The sequence below is a fragment of the Varanus komodoensis genome, unplaced genomic scaffold, assembly GCF_004798865.1.
Source record: "Varanus komodoensis strain SLA01 unplaced genomic scaffold, ASM479886v1 scaffold10, whole genome shotgun sequence".
Classification (NCBI taxonomy): domain Eukaryota; kingdom Metazoa; phylum Chordata; class Lepidosauria; order Squamata; family Varanidae; genus Varanus; species Varanus komodoensis.
This window is the reverse complement of record NW_025335269.1, coordinates 148,959-169,965: the sequence shown is the minus strand read 5'-3', so window position 1 is coordinate 169,965 and position 21,007 is coordinate 148,959. Positions and strand designations below refer to the sequence as shown.

The window sequence follows — 21,007 nt, the reverse complement described above, 5'->3', positions numbered from 1 at the left end:
AAATCATTATATTAGAAAGTCATTAATGTCGGTATGGGAAAAATTAAAGACAAAACTGTACACTAAGTTGCCAAGATGGCTTTCTCCTATGGAAGCTCTTGTATATCCAAATGCATTGAATTTTGATATGATTGTGCAATATGATGATGTTTTGGATAATGATGGAGGATTGAAACCAAACCAAGAATTACAAGAGCAGAGTATTAATATCTCTTGGTGGCGTATGGTTCAAATACAACTGAGATATGTTAAAGGATTATAAAATGTGAGGTTTTTATAAGGACTTAACAACATTTGACCAAGTGATCTTAAAATCAGATGAAAAAATGATTAAAAGACTGTATACTTTTCTTTTGGATATGAGAATGGAAGATGAACAAGTTAAGGAAACTATGACAAAATGGGCACAAATTTTGGATATAATATTGAGTTACAGAAATGGCAAAGGTTGTGGGAAAGAAGTATCAAGGTAACCTTAGCAACCTCATATAAAGAAAATTTTAATAAAATGTTTTATAGATGGTACTTATCGCCACATAGATTAGCAAAGATGTTTCCAAATATGTCAAATGGATGTTGGAAATGCAAACATAAACTGGGTACTTTTCATCCTATGTGGTGGACTTGTGATAAGGCAAAAAAATATTGGGCTAAAATACATAAATGGCTTGAGGAAATGTTACAAAAATCTTTAATATTTAAACCTGAAGTCTTCTTACTAGGCATTGTTCCTGATGATGTTGATAAACAAGCAATGTATTTGATTCTACACGTAATTACTGTAGCAAGGATTGTATTTGCCCAACACTGGAGGAGTGAAGAACCACCCACTGATGAACTGATTTTAAAAAAGATTCTGGACTGTGCTGAAATGGACAGGTTGACTTTGTCTGTGAAGGAGAAAGAGGATACATACTTCTATCAAATTTGAAACTTTTTTTATTATTGGCCAGAGAAACGGGACTATGCATAGATTTGAGTATGTCTATGGATTGCTATAAAAAAAAAAATAGGGGGCTGACCCAGCAGGTCTGACGTCTCTGATGATCGATTTTTTTTGTTTCTTTTTTTAGTTTGTAAAAAATAATAATAAAATTTACTTTAAAAAAAGAGAGGAGCAGGGGAAGAATGTTGAGTTCTTTGAAAGAAAAAGGTGGGATACAAATCAAAGAAATACAGATCCCTTTCTCAAAATTTGGAAAAATGCCTTTGTAGCAACTAGAAACCCTGATTAACAATGCTATAGAGAATGGTATTCTATACTCAAACAACCTACCTCTGTCAAATGTCTTCAGATCATCCAAACTGCCATAAAGGCTAAGCATTTTCTCACAGCCTTCCTGCAGGACAGGACCTGTACGGAACACTGCAGCATGGCTTTGCATTGTCTATATAAACACACAAAAACTGAGAAGAAGTACTTCTTAAAATTTTAAAGAGAGATTTAACACCCTATAATTGTCAAAACAATTAACCATTTGTGTTAAAATGTTTGAACATAGCTACATCAGTTTCTGCCAGTATTAACATCCATAATCATGCTCCTAACGTGAATTCATGCAGTTAATTGTATCTTTGAAATGTTCTGCTTTCAAATGCCACATCAGCAACTCTCAGTAGTTTCATCAGTTTCCACAGAATGTACAATTCAAACACAGCATCGACGTTACATAAGGATAGCAGATGTCTACTTTATGTTCACTTTACTTCTTGGCCTCCAGTTAAAATATTTCTATTTACCTTTTGCATATTAAGCCTCAGTTCTGATGTTCTTATGTTTCCATTAGCAAAGCGCAGTTTGTCAAGATTTGCTACAGATTCTTCACCAGCATTTGGTTTGATTGGTGGAATTGGTTCACCTAATCAAAGTAAAAACAAGCTTTATTTAGATCTGCAAAAATTAGTGGTTTTAAGGAACAAGTTAGAGGGGATGAAGGCAGTATTAATCAGCAACTGTACTAATTCCTAGTAAAGTGGCCAGGGTCTCTTTACTCCTCCCAACAGATCTGGGTGGGAGGGAAAATTTTATCCGTAAGAACCTATATATCTTCTTGAAGTTAGCTCATTATGGAAGTATCCAGTATGTTGTGCGTTCAAAGAGGCCTGCAGATCTCAGTGATAAATTAGCTGCAATGTTTTATCAAAACTCACTCTTCTTTATTCCTTAACATTTCCCACCTGCAACAGGACTGGCACTGGCAACACTTACCAACTAGTCATGTGTTCTACCTGTATCTCCTCTTTCTGTCCCTTCTAATTCCCCAATTTTGTGAAGTAGGTACCTAGAAGTGAATGATGTAGAGCACTTCCCAACTCCGATAGCTTTTAGGTCACCTCCACCTACCATACCCTGGGGCCCCTCTCATTTCTTTTAACAGGATCTTGTGTCAAGGCCAGGTCCAGTTCCTAAGCACATTTTAACCCAGCTAGAAGACCTCTCCATCAATAGTTTAATACCTACTCTTCCACTCATTGGAATTCTCAGAGTTTGCTACAGCTTGGGAAAGTGCAGAATCTCAATAGTAGAGCTGTAGGTTGTGTGTGCAAAGGGACCCAGATTCGGTCAGCAGGTAAAGCTAGGAGAGAATTCCTTACCTTGACAGACAGGCCCTAGCAACAGTGATGCATGCACTGGTAACCTGCTTGGGCTGTTGTAATGTGCTTTACATGGGGCTGCCCTTGAAGACGATCCAGACATTGCAATTGGTTCAAAAATAGACTGTTGACAGGGACTGGTAGGCAAAAATACATTATACCGGTCCTATATAAACTACCCTGGGCCCAATTTAAGGTATTAACAATAATGTATAAAGCCATAAATGGTTTGGGGCCTGGTTACCTAAGGGAATGTCTCCTATATGAGTTTGTCCAGACCCTAAGATCATGTGTGGAGGTTCTCCTCCAAGAACCCTCCTTGAAAGAGGTAAGGAGGGCTGTTATGAGGAGGGCCTTCTCTGTGATATCGACCCAATTATGACACTCACTCCCTAGAGTGCTTGGCATGATATTTTGACTCTTGCCTCTTGGCAGAGCAGTGGAGCAGCAGAGGCAGAGGCTGGGAGAGAGTGATGAGGATGGCCAGGGGACTGGCGAGGATAAGGTAGGAGCTGGGCAGAGAAGCAGAAGGACAGGAGCAGCAGACAGGAAGGGAGGCAGGGCCAGAGAGGCCAGGAAAAAGCAGAGGGGCGGGGCCACTGGCCTGAGAGGCTTATACGGCATCATCCCTCGTCTATGTCCCTTAGCTGCAGCCCAGGCTGCCTGGAGACTCTCTTCCCTGGGGGCAGGGTTTTTTTTTGTTTTTTTCCTCCAATTTAAATTTTTATTTTATCCTTGTGTGCTTGTATGTGTTTTTGTCTGGGAGAACTGGGCGAGTGAGGGGTAGTGCAGGACAGACAAGGTGGGGGACCAAGGTAGGGTCTCTGAAGGGTTCCCAATGGCAGACCAGGAGATGGCCTTGGTGGGAGTCACAGGTGTTGCTGTCCGCTGCAACAGCTGTGACATGTTCGCCCTTCTCCCCCAGGAGAGGCAGGAATACACTTGCCCTTGGTGCAAGCTGGTGGTCCTCCTTAAGGAGGAGCTGAGGTGCCTGAGGGCCAAGAGAGCTCTCCAGGCCCCCTGGGAACAGTCCCCCTCCAGACAAAGAGTTGAGGGAGGGGCCATGGAAGGAATAGCTGGGGAGATAAGGAGACAAGTCACCCACAGGAGGAGGAGGCCAGCACAGTCTGCTCCTCCTCTGGCGCCGATCTGGAGCTGGGAAACAGGTTCTCTCCACTTGGGGAGGCTGGGGCTGATGAGATCTTGGGGGACCAACAGGACCCCCAGCCTGGGAACACAAGCGGCAAGGGGGCTGCTGCAGGAGAGGCAAGGGCCAGGGCACGGCCGCCTATCACCACCGGGAAGAGATGGCAGCGGGTGATCATCGTCAGGGACTTGCTGCTGAGGGGCACTGAGGTGGCAGTGTGCCGCCTCGACCTTGAGGTGAGGAAGGTCTGCTGCCTGCCAGGCGCACGCATCCGACATGTGAAGGAAAGAGTGGAGCATCTTGTTCACTCCGGGGGTCACCAGCCATTTCTGGTGATCCATCTGCAGACAAATGACATAGGCAGGGTGCGGCTGAGATCACCAGGGACTTCAAGGACTTGGGGAAGAAACTCAGGGACCTAAAGGACCAAGTGGCCTTCTCATCGATCTTCCTGGTCCATGGATTTGGGCCAGGCAGGGATAGGAGGGTCACCAAGGTGAACAACTGGCTTAGGGTGTGGTGCCAGAAGGAACACTTCGGGTTCCTCGACCATGGCACCCGGTTTCTTGCCAATGGACTTATGGCAAGGAACGGGTTGCACCTCATGAGGATGGGGAAAAGGTCCTTTGGAGATGCTCGAGTGAGTTTTGTCTGGAAGACTTTGAACTGAGCTGGGGTAGGGGGTGGGTTCAGACCCCCAGAAACTTGTCCGCACTGGACAAGTGTGGGGAGAGGATCAGGGCTCTGAGAGCAGGGTTTTAGAGGTACTGTAGGGACTGACAGGACTACTACAAAGAGAGAGCTGGTATCAGGGAAGATGGGAGGAAGGAGGCAGCTGGGGACTCCAAAACAAGGAAGCAGTGGGAAGGGGTTGAGGTGCATGTACACTAATGCTAGGAGCATGGGTAATAAGCAGGAAGAGCTTGAAGCTCTCCTGGGAATAGGAGGGTATGACCTGGTGGGAATCACAGGAACTGGTGGGATGAAAGGCAAGACTGGAATGTGAACACAGAGGGGTATCACCTTTTTAGAAAGGACAGGAAGGGAAAGAGGGGTGGGGGCGTGGCTTTATACGTCAGGGAAGGGATAGGTTGCAGTGGGATAGAATGCAGCACAGATGGGGATTTGATAGAGGCAGTCTGGGTGAGACTTCAGGGTTTTGACAGGGAAAGAGACCTGACCGGGGGTGGGGGGTATGTTATTGCCCTCCAGGTCAACTTGAGACCCTGGATGATGTCCTGACAGACCAGATTCTAAAGATATCTTGGGGGAGGAACACAGTCATTATGGGAGATTTCAATCTCCTGGATATTAGTTGGGAGACTCACTCAGTGATGACAGCTAAGTCACGTTGCTTCCTAGAAGCTTCCTAGAAGTAGAGGGTGGGTTGTTCACTTAAAGGGTCCGAGAGGCGACGAAGCGGGGGGGGGGCATCCTTAACTTGGTCTTGACCAACAGGGAGGAGCTGATAGATGAAGTACAGATTAGGGGAGCTCTGGATATGAGTGATCACTCCATCCTTTGCCTTGAGATCGGGACTGGGGACGTGCAGCAGGTCGAGCACTAGAAGCTGGGACTTCAAGAGGGCCAACTTTGGCCAACTGAAGGCCAGACTGGGGAAAGTCTCCTGGGATAGGTTACTGGAAGGGGAGCAAGTTGAGGAGGGGTAGATGGCACTCAAAAGGGAGGTTTTGGAGGCGCAAGCCTCAATGATACCTCTAGTTAGTAAGGTGGGGAGGCAAAGGAGAGCACCACCATGGATGCGAAAGGAGGTGGTTAGAGGGATTAGATGCAAGAGGAACCTCCACAGGAAATGGGTACTGGGGCAAACAGACAAAAGTGTGTACTGGGAGGAGGAGGCCCGTTGCAGAAGGAGTCTTCCCAAGGTTAAGGCTGATTATGTGCTGAGACTTGCCAAGAATATCAAGAGCAACAAAAAGGGCTTTTTTCAGCGTGGAAATAGGAAGAGGAAGGGTGGGGGAACAAGTAGTGGAACCGCTAAATAAGGAGGAAGGAGGATCCAGTGACTGCTACGAGGGAATAGGCACAGATGCTAAATGACTATTATGCCTCAGTGTTCTCCCCAAAGCAGGATGGGGGAGAACTGCATAGGAGATTAGATGAGGCTGGGGACTTAGGGGCACAGATAAGAGTCACCCCCCCCTTGAAGTCGAGGGGCTCCTCACGGCACTGGACATTACAAAGGCGCCAGGCACTGATGGGTTACACCCGAGAGTACCTTGAGAGTTGGCAGGGGTCCTCTCACATCCACTGGCCTCCATTTTTGAGGCCTCGTGGAGAATGGGTGAAGTTCCAGAGGACTGGAGGGTGGCGTCAGTGGTCCCAATTTTCAAAAAGGGTAGTAGAAGGGACATGGGGAATTACAGACCAGTTAGCCTTACGTCCATTGTAGGAAAAACAATAGAAAGGCTCATAATAGCCAGAGATCTAGTGATGCTAGATAGGGACAGGAGGCTGGCAGCCACACAACATGGTTCCCGCAAAAACAGGTCCTGCCAGACAAACCTTGTGGAATTCTACGACAAGGTTTCGAGATGGCTAGATGGAGGGGATGCAGTGGATGTGGTTTACCTGGATTTCAGCAAGGCCTTTGACAAAGAGCCCCATGATATCCTGGATGAGAAACTGAGGAGTTTTGGGATACACCAAAGCACTGTCCAGTGGATTAGGGCATGGTTGACTGACCGAAAGCAGAAGTGTCCCAACACTGTCAACAGAAAGTGTTGACAGTGTTGGGACAATTGAATGACTCTGCAAAGAAGGTTTCTATGCATAGAATTTCCATAGACTCCTTTCAATAAATTGGATGCAGTGCTGTAACACAAGAATGAACTTTGGAGGACTGAGGGTGAGGATCAGGTTTGAATTTCATGGCTACAAAAGGACAACCACAACTTGTCTCCCCCAGATCCTAAGTATCAAAATTGATGAGGCCACTTAGAAGTAAAAGCTTTCCATCCGTACAATTCTCACCAGCCACTATATAGAGAAGGCTGGAGAACAGACTGTAGGGCTACCTAGGCACTATGCTACTGCTTACAACACTGAGCACTTTTGAGGGACCATCACTTTGGGACTTGGTTGGGTACAATACTGAGATACTGCACAGCCACTACAGGCTCTGTATCTTTGATTCTTTTGATAGTGTTACTGAGCTGCTGCTGAGAACAGTTTATGCATTTCCTTGTGCTGGTCTAAGTGGCAGAAGTTATTTCATTCCAGTTATAAACATCTCCTGTATAAGATTAGGCTGTACATATATGTTAACTTTCATCACATTTACAATATTGCCTTACCAGAAACAGTGCATATCAGAAAGCAGAAACAAACTCAGCAGGTAAGAGTGATGAGCTACAAAGATTAAGTCCCAGTTCAATACACTGCCATGGAGGTGGCTGCCCCCCAACCTGCCCCCCTTCCCCTGCAACAACATTCAAGTCAAGAACTTTTCCACAATGATGCGATCCACATGGAACCATAGTTCAAATGATTTTGCTCTGTATGATCAACTACCATGGATCATCCCTAGCCTACATGTTCTTTGAGCTCCTTTACTAGGCAGCAGCTCCTATCACCAATGTTGACAGGAGCGGGAAGAGGAAGTGTGGAGGATTTGCGTGCCTAGGTACAGTATTTACATGTGAAATGTTAGGAGCAAGGTGTCATTGACAGATCTTCCCTCAGAGTTTCATGCTACAGAAGTGGTTCATAAACATATTTCAAAATCCTGTTTGCATTCTGCATTGTAATTTCATGCCTCTTTAGACACAAGTTGATTCCTGGGCATACAACTCAGTAAGACACAAAAGAAGCATTCCTAACTGTTAAGACAGTTACAGAGTACCAGGGTAAGTTATCAATAGAGGTGGGTAATTTGTAGCCCCAAATATTTAGAAGGCCACAACTCCTGCAGTCTCTTTCTATTGGCTAGTCTGGGCTTGGGCTTATGAGAGTTATAGGCCAAAAGATCTGAAGGGCCACAGGTAACTCACTGCTGGCTTAAGGAACTGAAAAAACAAATGAGACCTACCAGGTTTACAGGATTCTGCAATGCTAAGAGCACATGCTCGGCCGAAGACTACCAAGTCCAAGAGAGAATTTGCTCCAAGACGGTTAGCACCATGAACAGAGGCAGAGGCTGCTTCCCCACAGGCATATAAACCAGGAACAATTTGATCTTTGCCATTTACATGTGTAATCACCTGTAATTTATAAACAAACATTACATAAACAATGATAAATGGCACTGCTTTCTGCTTGTAATGAAGACAAAGCTGTTTGCTGAGACAAGAGAGGTAATGATGACAGGAGAAAAATGGAGAAGAAGAAAAGGGCAAAACTGAGGTGGGGCTGTCCTACACAGCTTCAGTTATCACATCTATCTATATATTTAAAACTTTTATATGCCGTCCCTTATGCATGGCATCTCAGGACAGCTTACAATTATTAAAACAAAAACACATTAAAACAACCATATTAATATAATAAATAACAACCAGAAAATATAAGTTAAATAAAAAGTGACTGTTGAACATTAAAATATTAGTTTTTGAAATAACAAAAAGGTTTTGACCTGGTGCCAAAAAGAATATAAACTCAGTAAGCAGAAATTATTTAAGAAAAGATACCTGTCCTTTGTAGTTTGTAGGAATACCTCCCATATTGTAATGCACAGTGGGCAAAACAGGAATAGGTTCTTTGGTAACATCAACTCCAGCAAATATCATTGCAGTTTCTGAAATCCCAGGAAGACGCATTGCTAGCTGCTGAGGTGGCAAATGGTGCAACTGCAAGTACACATGGTCTTTGTCAGGTCCACATCCTCTGTTTTGTTGAAAATGAGTTTAAAAACAGAGGTATAAGCATTTTTACAGTTCTGCGCAGATATAAACATTTAAAGTCATCCATCATCTGATGTGAGAACAAAAGCAAAGCAACATAGCAACAGGAATTGGTTCAAACTATATTTCAAATTTAGCAGGCATTTGCAAAGCTTAAGTACTAGCATCTAATTTCTTACAAAAAGGGTCTAAGATGCAGAAGCCAGTCTGGACTGTGTATTTGGTGGGGGACAGATGGTGCTACCCAGAGTTCACATTTGGTATATGCCTGATCGCACAACTTGAGTAGTTACAGCAGAGGTGGGGAATGAGTTGCAATCCAACCACATCTGGTGGGCTACATGCTCCCCATCCCTGACTAGAGACTTGCTTCCACATCCAACTGAACATAGCAGACAAGGCAGTGTGTGAAACAGCCCTGTTTAAAACTATTTTCAGAGAAATCATGTTATTCTTTCAGATGTACTGCTTTGGTCAAGTTCAACAAATTTCTAATTCTACAATTTCTATAATTAAAATTGTATTCATAATCTTAATAATAGATTAGACAATTATGAGTAACTTGCCTTCCTTCACGGATCTCAATAGTCATAGAACGAGACACAACATCTCTTGAAGCTAGATCTTTGGCAACTGGTGCATATCTCTCCATAAACCTTTCCCCTTCACTGTTAATTAGAATGCCTCCTTCACCACGACAACCTTCTGTAATAAGGCAGCCAGCTCCATAGATCCCTGAAAGACAGGAAGTCATCTTGTTATACTTTTTACAATGACTACTTTGGTATACTACATTAATTAACAAAATGAAAAACTTGGCTTCAAATCTTGGCCTGCCTGTTACCTTAGGCAAGGCACCAATCTCTCATTCCCACATCAACAATATAAAGACAACAACTCTTATGTATGGTTTCAGGGCTCGTATATGGACTATTGAGAAAATATGTAAAATGTTTTAAACACCTAAAGCAGGATATCAATACAAAAAATGACTTTCCTTCCATTAAAATATATTTATTTATTTATATCCTGTCTTTTCTCCTTTCAAGGAGTTCAAGGCAGCTTACATGATTCTCTTCCTCCTCTCAATTTTACTGTCACAACAACCCTGTGAGGTAGGTTGGGTCGAGAGTCTGTGACTGGTGCAAAGTCACCCAGTGAGCTCCATCAAGTAGGAGCTAGAACCTAAATTGCCTGAATCCCAGTCCACACTCTTAACCACTACACCACAAAAATGGGAGCATTTTTTCTATCTATCTATGGAAGGTATTTTCATTCTTTACTTTAATGGAATGTAACCTGGGGTCAATGGTATTTCATTGCTTCCCAGAGAAAGAAGCAGAACAAGGAAAAGAGCATTACAGTCTCTTAGAATATTATGCTATTAATCCTAAAGTCGATGTACTTCAGTGGAAGGCTCCAGCACTTAGGAAGTAGGGTGGCACTCTCATTATGCTATCTCAAACAATTGTCCCTCATTACATGTTATTCCTATACTCCACCAGTGATTGTTTTGGAAAGCAGACTGCTTATCTGGGCATGCCTCCTCTTTTATATAGATTTCACCTTGCTACATTTGGACTCTGCACAAAAAATGGGCATTGCCCTGTGCACAATCATTCAGTCCTAAGTTCCCCAGCTTCCTCTTCTCCAAATACACAACCACCAACTTAAGAGACCATTTCAGGCATCTGAGAAAGTGAGCAGTAGCCCTCAAATGCTTACAAAACAATAAAAATTTATTCAGTAAATAAATGTTTGTCAGTCTTTCAGGTGCTTTGGGACTCCACTGCAGCAGATAATGGCTGTCATCTCTCTGATAGCACCTTCACTTACAGAAGGGCAATGAGATACTAGCAAAACTAGGCGTGCCAATCTTGAGAGATGCAACTAATCTCTTTGACCATATCCCCAAGCCTCCTTCTTACTTGTGCATGCACACAGTATCTACACAAGCTTTCAGGACAACCACCACCTGCACTTTCTGGTAAACATTTCTCATCTAGTTTTCCAATGAGCCTTTATTATCCATGTTTCACAGATATGGCACTAATAACATTTACAGCTTCTGGTTGCTGAATCATTCCTTAAGTCAGTAACTCCCTGTGTGCCACACAGAAAACATTTGGAGGAACCCAGAGACCAAAATACAGAGGGAACTACTCACTATATGCTGCACAACTGAGCTGAGGTGTGCTTCCTTCCAAAACATAAGGTATTCTTAGGTAATAGGCTCATGTAGAAAATGGCATGGGATTTTTCTTTCCAAAGGGGATAGATAATTTTCCTGTAATTTTGTATGAAACATGCCAGATGCAACAGGATAAATTCAGTGGAGACCAGTGTGAAATAACTCAAGTCACAGCAATGAATCGTGAAAGATGACCTGTAAGCAGCCTCTGAGTACTTTGCACACACAAGATCTTTTAATCATTGTTTTTATTCTTTAAAATGCTTTTCTGAACAAGAGTGGAACACAAAAGAAAAGCACCTCAGTTATCAAAAGTACAAGAAAAGCTTTCTTAGCATATCAGGATAAAACTTATTTTCCTGTGTCCACCTTGAAATACTATACTAGGAAAACACAATTGAAAAAAATACAAATGAACAATATGCATATGCTTGTTGTTAGTTGCGAAGTAGTGTCCGACCCATCGCGACCCCATGGACAACACTCCTCCAGGCTTCCTGTCCTCCACCATCCCCCGGAGTCCACTTAAGCTCATGCCGACTGCTTCAGTGACTCCATCTAGGCACCTCATCCTCTGCCATCCCCTTCTTTTTTTGCCCTCAATTGTTCCCAGCATTAGGCTCTTTTCCATTGAGTCCTTCCTTCCCATTCGGTGGCCAAAGTATTTGAGTTTCATCTTCAGTATCAGGCCTTCTATGAGTAAAGAGCAGTCAGGGTTGATCTCCTCTAAGACTGACTGGGTTGATCTTGCAGTCCAAGGGACTTGCAGGAGTCTCCTCCAGCCCCACAATTCAAAGGCCTCAATTCTTCGGCGCTCAGCCTTCCTTATGGTCCAACTTTCACAACCATACATTGCAACTGGGAAAACCATAGCCTTGAGTATACGCACTTTTGTTGGCAGGGTGATGTCTCTGCTTTCTAGTATGTTGTCTAGATTTGCCATAGCTTTCCTCCCAAGGAGCAAGTATCTTTTAATTTCATGGCTGCAGTCCCCACCTGCGGTGATCTTGGAGCCCAGGAAAATAAAATCTGTCACTACCTCCATTTCTTCCCCATCTATTTGCCAGGAAGTGAGAGGATCAGATGCCATGATCTTAGTTTTCTTAATGCTGAGTTTCAAGCCAACTTTTGCGCTCTCCTTCACCTGCATCAAGAGGCTCTTTAGTTCCTCTTCACTTCCTGCCATTAGAGTGGTATCATCTGCATATCTGAGTTGGTTGATATTTCTCCCAGCAATCTTAATTCCAACTTGTGATTCATCAAGCCCTGCCTTTTTCATGATGTGCTTTGCATATAAGTTAAATAGGCAGGGCGACAGTATACAGCCTTGCCAAACTCCCTTCTCAATTTTGAACCAATCAGTGGTTCCATGCCCAGTTCTCACTGTTGCTTCTTGCCCCGGATATTGGTTTGTCAAGAGACAAATAAGATGGTCTGGTACTCCCATCTCTTTAAGAACTTGCCACAATTTGTTGTGATCCACACAATCAAAGGCTTTAGCATAGTCAATGAAGCAGAAGTAGATGTTTTTCTGGAACTCCCTAGCTTTTTCCATGATCCAGCGTATGTTGGCAATTTGATCTCTAGTTCCTCTGCCTCTTCGAAACCCTGCTTGCCTAACTTTAAGACTGTAATCCTAAGCGCACCTACCTGAATATTTGTTCTAACAGAATATACTGAACAACCCAGTTACTTTACTATGGTTACATGCTTCTCCCAAAGAGTTTTCAATACAAAAACTAACTAAAAAGGTTTCACATCAAACCTTAGTGATTTTTAGAGTAGAAGAGAACTTTTACCTGTGGGATGGAACTGCACAAATTCCAAATCCTGACAAGGTAGACCTGCCCGCGTGATCATTGCTGTGCCATCACCAGTGCATGTGTGAGCAGATGTACAGCTGAAGTATGTGCGGCCATACCCTCTAGGAAGTGGTTCATAGATAGTATAATTCAATACATTTTCTACTTGCAAAGCAGAAGAGTGAAGTTTTCATGAAAAACAACAGCCCCAATCTATGCAACATGATCAGGTAACAAAGTATCTCCCACACACATACATACTAGTTCTGAATCACATTTACATTATTTAGTAGTGGGTTTCCATGGGGTTCATTTACTGCTGAACATAAAGCATAGGTAACTCAACAATCCCAAAGCCACACTAAACGCCTGAGTTATCAGCTCACCCATTCCATTCCCATTTCCCTGCAGGGAATCTAAAGAGTAAAACGTACTGGGAGAGTCTGTAGGGGATAAGACAGCTCATGTCCAATACAGCTGCAGGGTCTGACTATTCAGCTAAGCAGAGGAGTAAATCATCTATATGTTACAAGGTAAACACAGTGTGCCCCGATTCATGTTTCTCCTCAGTGAAGGAAACCCAGACAAAAGCAAGCTAGAAAAAGTAGTGTTTCTTGTTTTGTAAGAGTTTGTCTTTGGGGAGCTTTTAGGTTAAAAAGGTAAAACAATTTAAAAATTCCAGCTTGAATCCAAACTTACTCATACTTAGAGTAGGCCCACTTGAAACCAGCAGGACTTCAATTAGCCATAACTGATCTAAATTCCAAGGATTTCAATAGCTTTATTCAAAGTATGACTTACTCTGAATCCAGTTCTCTAATTTTACCATGTAAAATGTGCCTAAAATAAAATTCTGCCTTTTATCATCCTTATATTTATATTTTATTGTATTTTATCTATGTGAGTCATCCTGAGGCTTTTGCGACAGGATGGCATATAAATACTTTAAATAAACAAACAAACAAATAAAATGGCCCCTATTCCTGCATTTCTTTTCATTTTTCCACAAAAGTGTTGGAACCACACTTTTGCTGGAATGAAATAAAATTTGGCTCTCAGGCTCAACTGGAAGAAGTCAAGGACTGCTGAACTTCTTTAGCCCAAAGTCAAATTCCATCAGTTATAGCTGAAGGGGCAGTGCCAAAGCCTCCCAAATATCAACATTCTATAGATTAAGGCCCTTATTGTAAGGACCTAAGCCTTGAAAAAGACATGTGAACACTGCAAAATGAAAAAATAAAAACTGCACAAAAATGGGAAAACCACCATATGATCAATGGTTGGCAGAAGGGAAGAGCTTTTGGGAGACTCCCAGAAGGCTGATCCTAAATTTGGAATTCCCATATGGCTGGATTTGGCCCCTGGGCTGGAGGTTCTGTACCCCTTAGTTAATGGGAAAAGCACAAATTAGGATTTAAAACATCAGGGGGAAAATATGGGAGAATTCCCAAGAGGGCTGGGTGGGAACAATTTGGCCACCAAGGAGAACCTTGAAGAGGGCTGGGCTAGACTGTATCAGAAGTTGTTGGATTAGTGCAGTAACTCCTCTCTAGTCTGAGCCCAGAATAAGCATTACATTCACATTTCAATACAATTATTTGCACGTTACCCAGTAGCAATAACTGTATTCTTTGCTCTTAAACGATGTACAGTGCCATCTTCTATACATAGTGCAATAACACCACAACATACTCCATTTTCCATCAGGAGGTCAAGGGCAAAATATTCCACAAAATAACTGGTGTCGTATCTGAGAGACTAGAGGGAGAGGAGGAAAAAAAATGATTTCTACTTATAAGATATACAGAGCAATGTTAACATTATGGCATGAAGTGTTTTATTATACTGAATGCCTCCAAAAGGGGTTTATTAATTTGATCTTTGTACAGAATCTGTCTATTTAATTTTCCTTCCAGTATTGTTAGAAAATATAAAACATCATAATCATATTCTAGGAAAAGCTGAACTGAGTAAACCGTGTATATTTTTTGGTTTAGAACTAAATTTTTAGAGAGGTTAGAGAGATTACATCATATATAAAATTCTGCACTGTATATGAAAAACCTTTTTTAGGGGGTGTTTGAGTGTGCCACTAGTACATGTATATTTTATTGCCATCAAACCAACAGACACTACAGTTTCAATGCATGTGCTGGTAGTGACTTTCAGAGCAATAAGAACAGCTTGCCTCTTAATAATATGATAATGCTACTCCTAATCCTATGGAAAATAAAAGCAGGTAGGGAAGCCTTACTGCCAGGAGCTTAGCCTGTGAGTGGATTGCTCCCACTCAGCCTTGAGAGCCAGGGCCAGTCCCTGCCTATGGGGAAGGGGAGAGCTCAGTGCCAGACCACATGCTTGTAGGAGGAAAGTCTCATGTTCAACCTCTGGCAACCCTATTAAATGGTCAGGAAGCTGATGTTGGGGAGACCTCTTGCTGGAAACCTTGAAGAAACCACTAGATCAATGTCAAAAAACTATTTTCATGGCTTTATGGATATTTTATATATTTTGCTGCTTGGGTTTTTTGTTTATCTATTTATTTTTACTCTGCACCCCCACTGGGTGCTATTTGACAAAAAAAGAAAGCAGTTAAATAAAAAAGAAAAACCAGTTTGTCAGTGAACAAGTAAAGTCCAGGTAAAGATGTGTATTCTGCAGTGTCATTCATGAGTGTTTCTGCATGAAAAGGTCTGTCATTCTATACAAGTCCCCCATTTGCCTGACTAAACTTGAAAGACACACAGAGCTGCCAGGAGAGGCCTTCACAGCTCAGTTGCTAATATACTAGCAACACAACTATTGGCCTTCAAAGTAATTCTTTTGCACATGAATTCAGTGAGCCTCAGGACTTCTTACCCTGCCGTAGAGCGTGTGCAGCAGAGAGTGGCCTGTCCTGTCAGCCACACAGCAGCATCGATGAGCCTGTCCCCCTTTCCCAAACTTAAGGCTCTGTCCCCCAAAAGCACGCTGGTAGATCTTCCCATCTTCTGTCCTGCTAAATGGCATTCCATAATTTTCCAGCTGAGAAATCGAAGCAGAGTTTATTAATATTTTCACTATAAACATGAAAACAAGGGAAATTACTGGGTGACAACTGTTAACCCTAGAATCGTTTCCTTTGAGAAAGGAACCCTCAAAGATAAGCTATCACAGGCAAAGCAAGTTTTGCCCTGTGTAACATCTGGTTTACCATAACTAGCTATTACGAGGGTTTGCACAGTTTGGGCGAGATTAGCTAAGTCCAAGCAGAAGACCTGCATCAGTTAAAAGGTATTTCTACCATCCAACCTACTTTCAGAAACAAACAGCAAATGATGTTTGGTTCTACTACCTCCACCCATTCTGAGACAATTCTGCTGAGGTCCAAGATATCTCTGCAAGGCATAGCAGTCCTAGCATTGATCTGGTGTAATGCATACTACAGTCCTCTAGAGCATCGCATTCTGTACAATAAAGTACAGTGGTACCTTGGCTCACGAATGCCTCAGTTCACGACCAAATCAGGTCACAAACATAAATTTCATAAGAATTTTGCCACAGATCACAAACTCTGCATCGGGTGATGACTATGAGCGTGCCCGCCTTCCCTGCACAGATCGCAGTTGTGCTGGGGGCGGGGGGCGAGATGGCCATGATTGCGCCCGTGTTCCCTGCCTGAGTTGCCTGCGGCTGCCTCCCCCGCAGCGTGCCCACAATCGCACCCATCTCCCCCCACCCCCCCACATGTTCACGGGGGGGGGGGGGATGGCCGCGATCTTTGTTGTTCTTTGTCACTTTGCTTCAAACTTTTGTGAGTAAAAAAACAGTTGCAGAACAGATTAACCTTATTTACATTGACCCTTATGGGGAAATTTGACTTGGCTCACGACCAATTTGGGTCAAGACCAGAGTCCTGGAACAGATTAAGTTCATGAGCCAAGGTACCACTGAAAATTTTGTGCAGAAGCTACTATGCCTAACCTCGCTTTGTAGCAAATTAGTTCTGTTAATTTACAAAATGTGAAGAGCATAAAAAGGGTCTTTTCTAACAATGAAAACTTTATCATTTCTCCCCATTTTGATGAAAATTAAGGAAACTAATTTCCCTTATTAAGACAACATAGCCCAAAAAGTTTAACAATCAAGCATGGATTTTTTTCTCCCAGAAAATCACATGTAATAAATTACTATTGATACCTCAATAACTGAAGCAGGTGCTTGCTCTGTCATGTAATGAATTGCATCCTGGTCTCCCAGCCAGTCAGAGCCTTTCACAGTATCATAGAAATGCCATCTCCAGTTATCCTCTTCCATATTCCCCAAAGCAGCATTGATCCCCCCCTAGAAAGTAAACAAACATATTTCTTTCTTCACATTCCATGTTTAGCAATTAGTTCCTCTGTATTTCCACTGTATTTCCAACAGGTCATCTAAAATGAATATTTTTGCAGCATGTAATTTATATAATTTACAGGTCATTTCATTGACATGGTCAGTGTTACTGCAGATAGAAACCTTTCATATTAAAACCAAGAAGATTTATTTCTAAGTAAACATGTTTATGTGATCACCCTCACCTATTTGTGCTTATTTTAGTTACATTCCATTTCTGTAATATTTTCAAAGTCTCCTCTACAGGCATGGAATATCTGAATGTGGGTTTATTTTAAAAGAAATATTCATGAAGCCTAGTTCTTACCAAACTGTTTCTAGGCTGTATTACTTCAGACTGCAGAGGGAGTTCACATGAATAAATGCTCCACTATACAAAATATTAACTGTAAACTGTAGTCTCAGAAAGTTCCCTCCCAGGTAACAAATTAAGCAGGAAGCATTAGCCACATCATTCTCCTAGCACACTGGTTCCCAACCGTTTTTCTGCACCTCTAGAAAGTGTTCCCAGCTTTTTCTCCACACTGTTAGAAACTTATACTCTGCACCAACAGAACATGTTTGATTTATGTTTGCACCCCCCACAAAAGTAATATCATATGCACATGCTGGGCATGTCATGAGCAGAGCCAGCTGGAGCCGGGGGTCAGACTAGATGGCCCGAGAGACCCCTTGTGATTCGCGCTGTTTCTGTGTTTCTGTATTTGAAGACAAAGAAGTCAAATTTCTAATTTTTGAACCACGAAGTGAACCACATACAATACTGTGGGTGAACAAACTGAACTAAAAAAAATCAGTGTTTAACCCAGTGCATAAAATTCAAATATAAATTGAGCAATTAGAAAATATTGTAAATAGTAAAATCAATCCCAGTTGTGAACATAAAATCCAATGACTTCTCTGTTCCTGCTTCACATAGAAACACAGCGAGTCAGAAGGGGCCTCCCGGGCCACCTAGTCTGACCTCTGGCACCAGCTGGCTCCACTCACGACATGCCCACCATGTGCACATCCAGCCTATCCTTGAACACCCACACCAATGGGGTCTCAATGACCTCTCCTGGAAGCCATTCCACACCCTCGGGGTCCTGACTGTCAGGAAGTGCTTCCTGGCATCCAAATGGAACCTTGGTTCCCTGAGCTTTGCTCCAGTGGAGCGCGTCCCGCCTTCCTCTGCAGGGGAGAACAGCTCTCTACCCATCTCCATGTGACATCCCCTCACATACCTGTATGTGGCCAACAGATCCCCTCTGAGTCTCCTCTTCTTCAGGCTGAAGAGAACCAGTTCCCTCAGTCTCGCCTCATACCCCATCCCCTGCAAACCGGCCACCAACCTTGTGGCCCTACGCTACACTGACTCTAACCTGACTATATCCTTTCTGTAATGAGGGGCCCAAAACTGAGCACAATACTCCAGTTGCGGGTGCTCCAGTGTCATATAGAGTGGTAGTAATACCTCTCTTGATCTAGAAGCCACACTTCTAGCTATGCAACCAAGGGTGGCATTCGCCCTCTTGACCACCGTATCACACTGCTGACTCTAGCCTGCAGTCAACCAGCACCCCGAGGTCCCTTTCACAAGTGCTGCTCTCCAGCCACTTGTCCCCTAACCTTTACTTATGACACCCATTCCCAAGCCCCAAGTGCAAGACCTTGCACTTATCCACATTGAACGCCATCCTGTTGTCTCCTGCCCACTTCCATAGTCTGTCCTGATCCTTTTGGATCTGGAGTACCTGCTCCTCAGTTGTGGCCACTGCTCCAGTTTTAGTGTCATCTGCGAATTTGATCAGCAGACTGTTCACCCCTTCTTCCATGTCATTGATGAAAAGATTAACCAGGATCGGCCCCAGGACAGAGCCCTGGGGTACCCCACTTGTCACTGGCCGCCATCCCGATGATTCCCCACTAATGGTTACCCTCTGCTTTCGGTCAGTCAACCATGCCCTAATCCACTGGACAGTTTTTTGGTGTATCCCAAAACTCCTCAGTTTCTCCACCAGGATATCATGGGGCACTTTGTCAAAGGCCTTGCTGAAATCCAGGTAAACCACATCCACTGCATCCCCTCCATCTAGCCATCTCGAAACCTTGTCATAGAATTCCACAAGGTTTGTCTGGCAGGACCTGTTTTTGCGGAAGCCATGTTGTGTGGCTGACAGCTTCCCTACCCTATCTAGCATCACTAGATCTCTGGCTATTATGAGCCTTTCTATTGTTTTTCCTACAATGGACGTAAGACTAACTGGTCTGTAATTCCCCATGTCCCTTCTACTACCATTTTTGAAAATTGGGACCACTGATGTCACCCTCCAGTCCTCTGGAACTTCACCCGTTCTCCACAAGGCCTCAAAAATGGAGGCCAGCGGGCGTGACAGAACCCCTGCCAATTCTCTAAGTACTCTTGGGCGTAACCCGTCAGGGCCTGGCGCCTTTGTAATGTCCACTGCCCTGAGGAGCCCCTCGACTTCATGAGGGGTAACTCTAATCTGTGCCCCTAAGTCCCCAGCCTCATCTAATCTCCTATGCGGATATTTCCCGTCCTGCTTTGGGGAGAACACAGAGGCAAAACAGTCATTTAGCATCTGTGCCTGTTCCCTCATATCAGTCACTGGATCTCCTTCCTCCTTATTTAGTGGTCCCACCACTTGTCTCTACTTCCTCTTCCTATTTCCATGCTGAAAGAAGCCCTTTTTGTTGCTCTTGATACTCTTGGCAAGTCTCGGCTCGTAATCAGCCTTAGCCTTGCGAAGAATCCTTCTGCAATGGGCCTCCTCCTCCCGGTACACCCTTTTGTCTATTTGCCCCAGTACCCATTTCCTACAGAGGTTCCTACTTTCCCGCTGACTGTGATCTGCAAGTTTGCCTGTGGATTCAGGCAATCCCTAGATTTTGTCTTGACTGAGAAAAAAGAACAGAATCCAAATGCAAATAATAATAATAATAATAATATTAATATTATTGGTGGTTTTTTTTTTTTTTTTTTTTTGCAGAAAACATCGCAATTCACCAATTTTGGCAAATCATGATGCTGCCTACCTCTTTGTTGAATCCCCTGCAATGTCACCTCACACTCCCTTGGGGTGCAGGCACCCCAGGCGGGGAACCCCTCCCCTAGCAGCTATTAAAGTAAAATCTAAACTAGTACTGTAATCTTATGGCTGCCAGACAGAGAGGCAAGTGACCTTCATATGTTTTATACTGTTACCCATTTCAATTTGCAACTGGTGACACTTTGCAGGGGCCACATTCAGATGGTGTGAAGTTATTCAGCTTATAATAGCCCCAGATTATGAACTTTATGCCCACACAGACACTTGAATGCAATGCGGAAATCTCCAATTAGCCACAGTTTCTCATTCCATCCAAACCCGTAAACTATAGTTCTTCGTTGTGGCCTCTGTGTATCACACATTATGGGTGCTGTGCCTGTGTAGTGCCTGCAGCAGGGAAAGATTCAAAGCTTTAATGGTTTTGGTGGGAACTCCCACCTCCCCATAGTATAAAGAGCAGAATGCCCACACTTTCACCAGTCTTCTTGTGACTGCCGTTCCTTTTGCCTTGAGCCTTTCGTTCTCTCGATAGCTATACTTGCTGTTCTGGATAAAACTTCTATTTGTTGCTATTTCTATCCTGTTAAGATCTCCCTTCCAAGTTAAAACTATCTTATCCCCTGCCTAGTTTTAGAAAGTTTCTCCCCCCTCCCCCCAAAAAACAAAAAAAAAACCCCTTCCATCGTTATTCTACTTTTTTCTGGCTTCACTATCTTCTTTTCCTCCTTGATGGCTCAGTGAGCAGCCTTTCATAAGTGCTCCAAGTGTGGGGCTAAGATGTCCCCCATGGATCCATATGACCTGTGCCTTCTTTGCTTGGGGGAAGGACACAGGATTGACAAATGTGGCCACTGCCAATCCTCCACGAAGCAGGCCCACAAGAACTGTGAGAATCGTCTCTGGGAGATTCTTTGGGACCAGGCCTTGCTTGCATCTTACCAGCTTGCGGCTCAGACCGTGCCAGTAGGCCCGTCTGTAGATTC

At 43.4% G+C, this 21,007-nt stretch overlaps 1 protein-coding gene across 1 annotated transcript in view; it reads right to left on the bottom strand.

Moving 5' to 3' along the window:
* The window catches only part of SDHA (succinate dehydrogenase complex flavoprotein subunit A), a 43,909-nt gene that overhangs the window by 10,986 nt on the left and 11,916 nt on the right, over positions 1-21,007 (bottom strand). Inside the window, exons 4-12 of the mRNA XM_044452138.1 lie at positions 16,777-16,920; positions 15,457-15,621; positions 14,207-14,355; positions 12,595-12,719; positions 9,171-9,339; positions 8,392-8,587; positions 7,794-7,965; positions 1,741-1,859; positions 1,277-1,388 (exon numbers count right to left, since the gene is read on the bottom strand). Of these exons, the coding sequence (XP_044308073.1) occupies positions 1,277-1,388; positions 1,741-1,859; positions 7,794-7,965; positions 8,392-8,587; positions 9,171-9,339; positions 12,595-12,719; positions 14,207-14,355; positions 15,457-15,621; positions 16,777-16,920 (1,351 nt within the window). The remainder of the gene's footprint in view (positions 1-1,276; positions 1,389-1,740; positions 1,860-7,793; positions 7,966-8,391; positions 8,588-9,170; positions 9,340-12,594; positions 12,720-14,206; positions 14,356-15,456; positions 15,622-16,776; positions 16,921-21,007) is intronic.